The 10,511-nt window shown below is 38.7% G+C and overlaps 1 protein-coding gene across 1 annotated transcript in view; it reads left to right on the top strand.

Moving 5' to 3' along the window:
• Positions 1 to 10,511, top strand: part of LOC104402420 (vitellogenin-1-like) — a 42,950-nt gene that overhangs the window by 9,926 nt on the left and 22,513 nt on the right. Inside the window, exons 9-16 of the mRNA XM_010010292.1 lie at positions 5 to 170; positions 1,248 to 1,370; positions 2,930 to 3,148; positions 5,261 to 5,478; positions 5,564 to 5,661; positions 9,978 to 10,102; positions 10,189 to 10,290; positions 10,377 to 10,496. Of these exons, the coding sequence (XP_010008594.1) occupies positions 5 to 170; positions 1,248 to 1,370; positions 2,930 to 3,148; positions 5,261 to 5,478; positions 5,564 to 5,661; positions 9,978 to 10,102; positions 10,189 to 10,290; positions 10,377 to 10,496 (1,171 nt within the window). The remainder of the gene's footprint in view (positions 1 to 4; positions 171 to 1,247; positions 1,371 to 2,929; positions 3,149 to 5,260; positions 5,479 to 5,563; positions 5,662 to 9,977; positions 10,103 to 10,188; positions 10,291 to 10,376; positions 10,497 to 10,511) is intronic.

The following is a 10,511-nucleotide window of genomic DNA, read 5'->3' as shown; positions in this document are numbered from 1 at the left end:
ACAGGCTTAACATTTTGTATTTAATTCTGGCTGTAGCCAGTCACCGTGCACTCAGTTTCTTGAGGCATAAAATGGAAAGACAAGAACTCACCAACTGGGAAGCGGCTCAGACGGTGCTTGTGGCTCTGCACTCAAGCACACCAACTTGGGACACAATGGAGGAAGCAACGGTAGGATTCCCTAGACACTCTCTACTCACTCTTTACTGATCTTAGCATCTGTTGTATTTATTCCTTTGACAAGATGGCAAAGACTTTGAAAATATAAAGGGTTTATATCCTCTAGTTAGGTTGAAAAGAGTTTATTTCCTGTCTATCTTAAGGGGAGGAGAATGCAAATCAAAGGGGAAAAAATGAATCCAGAAAGAAACAGGAAAGAAAGAATAAAAATACCCCTCAGGGACAGAAGTTACTGCTGCAAACAATGGTGTCTAGTGTCTCTTTGTCCGAATGTACTTTATAGTTACCTTAGATTAGAGCTCTAACTGAGTGTCTACAAAGACTAGGGAGTAAGAAATACATATTTGTTATACCCATCTATTCATCCTGATTGACCTAGCAGGATAGGTATAAATCAGAGCAGATCTATCAAAATCAAGGGAATTATGCCAGTGTGGAGCCCACGTAGGAGAAAGTCTAATGATTTTTACAATTTTTCCCTCTTCTGCAGGGTTTAATTCTATCTTCAGATGCAGCTTATCTCTGCTTACCCTAGACAGACAGCATGAATCTCCAACCAGTTTTGCTCTCTGTAAAAGCCGTGACAGCCTGGCTGTTACTGTGCAGTAATGCTCTGCTTCCCACTCAAGGAAGCAGTGGGCTGGTGCCTCCTGTCAGCTCCTACATTTATAGGGAATATTCCTTTCTGCCCAAAGTACTGAAGTCCATTCACAATGTATCACAAACTTTTTGTACCTATAGCTGAGGCAATTACAAAACAGTGATGAATGCTTCCTGAATAATGTGTATTTTTCCATTCCATAACTGGGTGATTTCCTCCCTTTGGATTAAAGCCTATGCGAAATTTAAATCTGAAACACTATAAAAGCAACAGATTGGTCTTCCAGATGTTACTTGGAATTACTTTATGATTGCATTGTCAAATATAGTAATATCCACTGATCAACTGTAAATCCATTGATACAAAAATATCAATAGCCTGGGTTTACCTTGCATTTGGCAGAAACATATTTTTTAATATTTTTGCTCTTCATTAATGGTTGTAATGAACAACTGCTTTCTCCCCAGCTCATTGTGAAAAAACACTGCCCACGCTCAAGTACTGTACTTGGAAAGGTTTGCTATCTCAGCTATGCATCACTGTGCCACAAACAGTGCTCTTCGTCAGACTCCTGCTCTGAATGTCTCCAGGTAACCACATTGTTATTTATCGTTTAAAAGAAAAATTAAGCCATAAGTTCTTTCTTCATTATTCAGAAACCTGTATTTCAGTTCACTACAGTGTTTCCTTTGGGGAAAGGAACCCCAGTTGGTTAACTACAGCATTTTTATCTTTAGATTAACACACGAAAGAGAGTGAGAGGAGGAAGCGTATAATTCATAGCACTTTCTATCTGAGTATCTCTGAGTGCTTTACTGCCAATTATTAATGAAGTCCCATGGCACTGCTCTGAAATACTTTAAATATAGGTACTTTTACATACTTATAAATAAACTAAGTGACACAAAAGCCCAGGTTTTTGTCCACAGTCATGTAGCCCAGCCATTTCTCAGCCAGAAGCAGAGCCCAGTCATCCACACAGGCTACAAGCTTTAAATAATAGTAATACCCTCCCTGTTCTGCACTGCTTTTAATCAGCAGGCTTGAAAACAACTTAAATAGGCAGTAAATGGTATTTCCTAATTCTAGAGATGCACGTCATGGTATACAGAGGTTGGCCACTCGGCAGTGATAGAGAGGAAAAGAGAAGTAGATGTTTCCTTTGACACTGGTCAGTCCACCATTGCCAGTAAGAGCAGAGTGTGCCTGCCATGTTTTTTTTTTCCTGTAGTACGGAGGCATGGCCAACATTCCTACACGTGTCTGCTGTGTTACGATGACCACCAATGCTCTTGAGCTAATTAAATCTGAGAAGACCAGTTCCAGGGGATGGAAATTCTTTCTCAAAGCAAATGATTGTGTAGGCTTATTCAATGCATTTCAAATATCCTTTCATTTGATTAGCAATATCAAATAGACTGTTTCTGCACCATCAATGGATCCCAAATGTGATATTTTATAGCATAGGAACTGTATTGAAATTATTCTATAACATCTCAGGGGTTTTTTTAGAGCCATTTGTTAGCACTGAGAACAGTTCTCTATGAGGATTTAGTTCTTTTCTTATATTCAGCCTTCACACAACTACTTCTAATCTTTCCAAGTGAATATTAGCGTGATCAAGTTGCTTACAACAAAGGCTGTGAAATGACCTGATTATCTCATTGCCAGCTATTAATCCACACTAGAAAATGGCTGTCACAGCTGAAGTTTAGAGCATCACCACTAGCCATATCTTCAGGAATCTTGTTTAAGGGTCTGAAGAATTTAACTGTGTCTACATTTTGCATCTGTCTTCAGCCAAGAGATATTCAAACAGCACTATTGCAGGGTTCTCAATTCACCCCAAAAGGCAGTAGGAATTAGTTCCTAGCCATTATTTTTTCTTTTAAAGCCCTTACTTGATAAGTAAGAGCACGTCACTTTAAGGCATAGTGATGAAGAAACTGTTCATTGCTGCATTCTTGGCTATGCTTGTTCTATGAATAAAATGTCCTATTCATGAGGACAAAAAGAATTTGAAAATATTTAAAATAAGTGAATAGAACAAACTGAAATTATCAAAGTCAAACCTCAGACTAGGCTGGGGGATGGGATCTAGATAAGAGCTGGAATTGAACTCAACAGAAAATCTGTTTCCTTTTTTCAGCTACTTCATGGCTTTGCAGGAGAGGCATTGAGCAAGTCTAACACAGAAGACATTTCCCTAGCTTTGAAAGCCCTTGGGAATGTAGGACATCCAGCCAGCATCAAGCACATCAAGAAATTTTTGCCAGGATATGCAGCTGGTGCCTCAGATTTGCCGCTCAAGATCCATGCAACTGCTGTGATGGCCCTGAAAAACATAGGCATAAAAGATCCAAAAATGGTAAGGAAACAAAGCTGCCTCCTTTGCACCTGTGACAATCAAACACAAGGTTGATAATCAATAATGGGTAGTGAGCAGGTTTTATTTGGATTTTTTTTTTCTTATTTTTTTTTTTCAAATATAGCTCTGATACACTGTTGTGAGGTTTTTTAAATATTTAGTCAATCCTTAGTTGGTATGTCTTATTCCTTCTGACATTAACCTCTAGTATTTCAGACTGCAACAAAAATCCCATTAAAATGATGCATTCATTACCCTATTATTGAAGACAAATCAGTATTTCCATTGCAAACATTTATTTTCCAAGGACATTAGACAGAAAGCTAAATTATTGACCAAGATGTGTTTAGTGCTACTTCAACTTTGGTATGTGAAAGAACTACAAAGCAAGGTTTTCAGAGAACTGACATTTAATACTGAGTGTCACATCTATTTGTAATTCAAGACCAGATCTTACTGTAAATAGATACTAGATGTTTGCATCCTAATTACAAATTTACAGACATTGTGTGGTTTTAAGTCATAAGCAGAACGTTTACTAAATGTGACTTCTGTCCCTGAACAGGGTAATGATTAGATATCACATACAATGGTTACACAGGCATACTCTCATCCACCACAGACACCACTTTACAATCATTTTTACTTTAAAACAAACTGCTTCAAAAAGGAAACTTTGCATTTTCAAGATATTTTTTCCTGATACTGATTTTTTGTTGTTTTACGTAAGTCTATTCTTAATGTAAAAAGTAAAAGAAAAGCTTTCATTAACTATTCTGCTACTAATCTGTATCAGTTTTTCCATTATACTCATTTTTTGCATATGACTCCCAGTTTGAGTGCACATATTGATCCACAGACAATAGTGTGCCAGGGAATGCTTTTAGCTAAAGAATAAAGAAACAATTTACCAGAGTGCAGTAGCTAGATGGGGAAAAGCTGGGGGGAGGAGAGAATAGCAAGAATGTAAGTAGGAGTTAAGGTATTTGCCAGGGAAGAAAAAAAGCCACTTTGGTGTTTGAAATGATGCTGTGTCTCTGATTGCTCTTTGGCCTGGCTTTCCACATGTGACCCAGGCCGCTGTTTAGTTCCATTTTCTATGCATTTTCTTTGGAGAAAATTGATCTGGAGCAAGTTAATGACTATGGCTGGATTTTCCATTGTTCAAAAAACAGCTTAATGCCTGGTTTGCAGCTAGCTACACACCCATGTTTGTGTTAAACAGACTTAATACACAGCCTGCCTTTTTTATTTGATTAATGTTTAATTTGAAATGGTAATAACATTTAGAAAGAGGCTACTACATCCTTGTCACCACTTTTACTTTGGTATTTGATAATCAACATACTCAAATCAATAAAACCAATCAGGGTGCTTCCAAAGTTTGTTGGTTTCCTGGACCAGACTTTTATTAGAGAGCTGGGTGTGCACTGTTCCAGGCAGGACAGGACTTTGCAAAAGGGCTGCAAGAACAGTGTTACACCATCCACATCCATTTTGAAGCTGGGGTTAAAGGCTCCAGTGCAACTCATGGAAACTGCAAGGGTTCCAGTACAAAATTAGTCTTGATACTGAATCTTGCTGAGGTCAAACATGTTGGTAACAAGTAGTACTGTGGAAATTACACTTGTTGCATAAACTTTCAGTTTTAAGCTTCCTAATTGGCATAGAGATTTCTGGTAGTAAGCTGGATTTTATTAATTTCATTTCTATTCTATTATTTAGCAGAAGGGGCCCCAGGAGATCAAGTGATTAGAAATAAGGCATACCTGTAGGTAGGGATAAGTGATTAGGAATAAGTGATCACTGAGACCACTTCTCAGGTGTGTAATGGATCCATGAAATCTCTTTTACCTAGAGTGGTTATGCTCCAGACACGTTTTGCTATAGCTCAAAAAGAGATAATAAACTTGAAGAAGCTATCCAGCAAAGTTCCTTGGCTTTGATTGTGTAGGAAGTCAGACTACATTACCATAATGCCCCTTCCAGACCTCAGACTATGAAACCAGGAACAGTGTTGCCATATAAATACTACGAATTTCATTAGTGATGAACTGTTATTAGCAAAATACTCATACACACTGTAAATTTGAATGCATCTATTATTTTCAGGTCCAGGCTATTACCCTTGAGATTTTCCTGAATCAAAAATTCCATCCTCGGGTCCGAATGTTAGCTGCAGTGGTTTTGCTTGAAACCAAGCCAGGTCTTCCAATACTGATGACATTGGCTGATGCTGTTCTGAAGGAACCTAGCATGCAAGTGGCTAGTTTCATCTACTCTCACCTGAGGGCCCTGGGTAGAAGCACAGCTCCAGATCTTCAAGCAACGTAAGGAATATCTGGATCCCTTCCTTAGATGAAAAACTTGTTGCAAACTAATTGAGGTGTTAATGTGCTCACTGAATTTTTTCAGGGCTTCTGCCTGCAGAATGGCCATCAGAGCATTAAGTGCCAAATTTGACAGATCTGGGTATCAGTTCAGCAAGGTTTTCCGCTTCAGTACGTTTAAAGGTAAGATTCAGAAGATTTTGTAGAGCAATACTTACAGTTCAATGAAAAAAAATTGTGCAGTATGAGAACCCGGTTCTCCTCGCCAGCTGCTTAGCTACATGTTGTTCCTCCATATTCTCTCATGTTCCATGAAAAAAAGATAAAATATAAAAACCTCAGGCTCTCCACTTGGAGAGTGTTTAGGTCCCCATGTGTTTTGCATTGTACACTGCCAGCATGAAATTACCAGAGGACCTGTGGGGCTCTAACCTTCCATTTTCATTAGCCAGAGAGGCACATGCTCCTGTATCTAATGCCGTAGTCTCAGTGGTGCTTAACAATTTCATACTATTGTTCAGTACCAAAGAAACAGAAGGGACCGAAATTACTGCTGAAGTGGATTAATTCCTACCAGTGGTGAACACCTACAACTCTTGCTGAATTTAAATATGATGCTAAATACTCTTCACCCCAACAGTAGTGCACACTGAAAAAAGAAACTAAAAACATTCAGATGTGACAATTCATTGCACCCATGAGCAGCTAACTCAGGCTTATTGTCTAAAGATTTTTCTTGCACCTTCCTACCAGGATTCTTTTCTAGAATGAGCATATCCACACATGGGATCTGGAGGCTGACCAGTTACATCAAGGGGAGTTGCACATAAAAATGTAGTCAAAGTGGGGAGGGCCAGATTAGAAGACAGCTCTTGCTCGGCCAAATTGTAGCTATTTCTATTTTCCATGTATGTTGTTTTTCTCAGCAGAGATTTTTCAAGCAATTCCGCTATGTAAGTGACCATGACAGCATCAGTGATTTGGCATATGTAGCTGGCAGACTAGGGAGATTATATCTACAAACACAGTCTCCTTACACATGCTGTTTATCTAAGAGGACCTGGATGTTTTTAGCACTTTTGTTATTCACTGGTACATGTAAATATTATTTTCAAAGTGATCAACAGGAAAAAAGACTCCAAAACATCTGAAATCCACAGTGCCAAATGTACAATATACAATTGCCTTCTATTTGGAGGGAGGGGAATGGTTCGAAGGACTTCTGTAGATCTTATTGTTGCCCTGCCCCTGTTTCATGGTTTTTACATGACCATTTAATCTGCATGATAATGAAAATAAATTTAATACATACCACCACCATCATGGTAATAAATGGTACACGTTTGTTGCCTCAAAGGTAGAGACAGACATTGTCACTTTTGTACCATTTAAAATACATTCAGGGAGAGGCATATTTTCCAGTAACAGGCAGATACATGTTTCTAGTTTTAGGTACTCGTTTTCTCTTCTTTTTGCTTCTAAAATGAGCTATCTGGATTTTCACATAATGAAAAAGAAGGGTGCAGTATGCATGAGGGTAGCTGGCAGAGGGCTATGTGAAATAGATTACTTTGCTCTGGCCATAGCCTGGAAATGCAGCACACCAGTGAATTGCTGTTACTTCCTGGTGAAGACCAGTTTCAGTAATTTGGTTATCAGTATAAATAACATTTAAACCTCTCATCCTAAAGAGTAAGGTACAAGATCCTTTTCTCAAAAATGTTAATCTTAGACTTGGATTACTCTGTTAGCTAAATGAAGTCAATCCTCTGTTACACTGGTGTGGGAGAAGGACCCATCCTCCAGCTTTCTGATTTGATTTGTCACCACTAGCCACAGGTGAAATGTGTCTCACTCAGTGAGTCCATTCTGGAGGAGTTACCATAGTGACGGGTGTAATGCAGTACCTATTTCCTTACTAAAAACAAAAATCTGTCCTCGACATCACGTATCTTTGTGGTGCTAGATGCTGAATTTTTAATGACAGGTGATAATATCAGCTGAATCTATCTCTAATTTGGCATCTGTCAGACACGGCCACCACAAATAGTGCTTCCTGCTCTACGCACTGCTACTGAAATCTAAGGGATGACCCAGCTTCTGCCTAATGCGAGGTCTAACAGAATCTGACTCTCAATATGCACAGATTCATATAATTAAATCTGTGTACTAACATTCACAGGTACCAAAGACTGCTTTCTTTGATCACTGATTTTTCTTTCCCTCTTCCATGAGAGAAAACATTTAGTCAGATACATGCAAGTGTCATCACACTATCACGGTGAAATGACTATAGCACATGATTTGACTGTATCAGTAGGATTTTCCATTGGGCAACATGGTCTAGAGTGAAGTGTCCCTGCTCATGGCAGGGGGGTTGGAACTAGATGATCTTAAGGTCCTTTCTAACCCTAGCTAGTCTATGATTCTTAGAGCATTAGCGCTGTGTAATGCCTGAGGTATGGAAAATATCCCTGCTCTCTTCATGTCAATGAGTTCTGTATAATCATTTAATCATTTATGAGTAACATTTCTTATTAAGTATCAGTAAGTACAGTGGGTTTTTTTAATTAATGGTTTTCATGCGTTAGAACACAGAAAAAAAAAAAAAAAAAAAAAAGGAGCCTTAACAAATTTACTAGAAGTATCATGCCTCGTTTTGGTGTCCAGCCCATGTAACACCTAGGACTGTTCTGGCTATGTTCATTCAGAGGAAAACTAGTCCTCACATTTCCAAGTCTCAAGTCAGCTTATTAATAATGTCCCAGTGCGACATCGTTGTGCTTTTTATTTTCTATAGGATCATCATTAAAATGTGAACTTTTGTCATCTCACCTCACTATCTGCTGAAGGCTTTCCACTGATGCCTCTTCCATGGGGGGGTGGCATAAATACTTGTATTTTGATTGTAGGAGTTTTTACTGTACCGTGTATGTTGTAGGTAGGTAAAGCCTAGCAGTTTGCGTAGCGCAGGACCTCCATACAGCAAAACAGTGAAGGCAATTTAGTGAAATGCTAGTTCATACAGATTTAGTAGACTAAGTAGATTGCTTTTCCAACAAACTGTTCCTCATATACATGAAAAGTTGGAAGCTATCATGATAAATTAGAAATCAAAATTAGTCCTAGCAATATGACAGGAAACAACTTAACATGAGGAGTAAACAAGGGTGAAGGATCATCCAGATCCCTGTCTGCATGTGTGGATTCAGAAGAGAATGAGAAAGTGTTGATTCACAAGTGAGATGTTATCTGAAACACAGAGAGTGGCATTAAAAAAGTAATGTGGCTGTGAGCGTTCATAACGCCCTTATTTGTGAACCAAGCAATAATCTTTAACTTCTGGCTAAATAATTTATGAGAATTTATGCTCTGCTTTTCTGGGAAGAGGTCAGAGACTCCCTCCCTCTCATAATGTTTGAAAATATATTCATCAATAATTTCTGTTCAGGCACTAAAGTGATTGGTCTGGATCTTCCAGGGCTCTGCAATTATTCTGGCTGTACTGGCTTTCCAAAGCTTATTTCTGGTGGTGCTAGTATTTACTGAGTATTTGGTGCCTAGGTCTAACATGAGAATAGGGGAAAGTTAACTTAGGGACTCCTAAAATACTTCCCAGTCTTCCATCTACTGTAGGATGAGGAGAGGAGGGCTGGAAGAAAGGAAGCATGACAGAGTTGCCTACGTATCATGCCAGCCTTGTTCTTCTTGAAACCTATGGAAACTTAGAAAAGCCTTGTGATTACTTTAACTCAGAAAACAGGACTGTACAGACCTGTGCCAAGATTAGGAAGAATATGTGACTCTGCTCTGCACTGATTATCTGTATCTAAGATCATTATAGATGATAAATCTAATGTAGAGAATATAAACAGACCCAAACTATGTTTGCTCAAAGTTCACTCGATAGTTAACAATTACTTAACAATTAGTACGTTTCATCTAAGCAGTTATAGAATTTGGAACTAGATGCATTAAATTGCCTCTGAGTCATCTGAGAGACAAATCTACACCTCGCCATCTGTCCTTATAGGACATAAATTGCCTCTGAGTCATCTGAGAGACAAATCTACACCTCGCCATCCGTCATTATAGGACTTCTAGATCACTTTCCCTAAATGATTAGCAAAGGATGGCAAATCTGTTTTCATTTCTGATCCCTTTTGTCAGGTTGCCCTAAATGATGTCTCATAAAAGCATTTCATAAGCTGATGTTACAGAATCCGAACGGGTGTAAATGACATAGCAGAAGCAATTGGAAAAATAACATAACCACCATGCAATGATAAGGGGGCTTGTAATTTTGCCCACTAATAGTTCAAGAATGCAGAAAATTCTATTTATAATTGGTTTATAACATCAGTTTTATAGCTGGGTTTTCTGGCCTTTCTCATATCATGCTGTATCAGTTGAATTATGCAATTAGTAAACTGATACAACTGGTGTACTGTGGCTTTAAAAACTAACTGTGATGTATCTTACTGCCCATTTCTCTTCAGAGTTCCTTATGAGTGGACTGGCAGCTAAATATTTGGTATTGAATAATGCAGGCAGTTTAATTCCAACGATGGCAATGTCCCAGCTGCGGACACATTTCCTGGGCAGAGTTGCTGATGCCTTGGAGGTAATTGGGTCTACCTGCAGTTTTCCCTCTTATCCCTTGTTAGGACCATCATCCAGTTAACATTTACACTTTACATCTTCCCACAGGTTGGAATAACAGTTGAAGGACTGCAGGAGATATTTGCTAAAGGTTACTCTCCTGACAGGGACTGGGAGACTGACTATGACTTCAAGGAAATCCTGAAAACGGTAAATTCTCAAGAAGAAGAAAATCTTTAAGGTATTGCTACCTGAAATGTTATGAATAATCAGACTTTCTTCCTCTTCTCATGCAGCTCTCTGACTGGAAGGCATTCTCCAGTGACAAACCTTTTGTATCTGGCTACTTGAAGATGTTTGGCCAAGAGCTGTTTTTTGGTGGACTTGATAAAAATGCCATCCAAAATGCATTGCAGGTATAGTTTTGAAAA

Source organism: Nestor notabilis, unplaced genomic scaffold (assembly GCF_000696875.1).
Source record: "Nestor notabilis isolate BGI_N333 unplaced genomic scaffold, ASM69687v1 scaffold6392, whole genome shotgun sequence".
In the NCBI taxonomy this organism is placed as follows: domain Eukaryota; kingdom Metazoa; phylum Chordata; class Aves; order Psittaciformes; family Psittacidae; genus Nestor; species Nestor notabilis.
The sequence above is the reverse complement of the archived record's forward strand: the minus strand, read 5'-3'. Positions and strand labels throughout refer to the sequence as shown.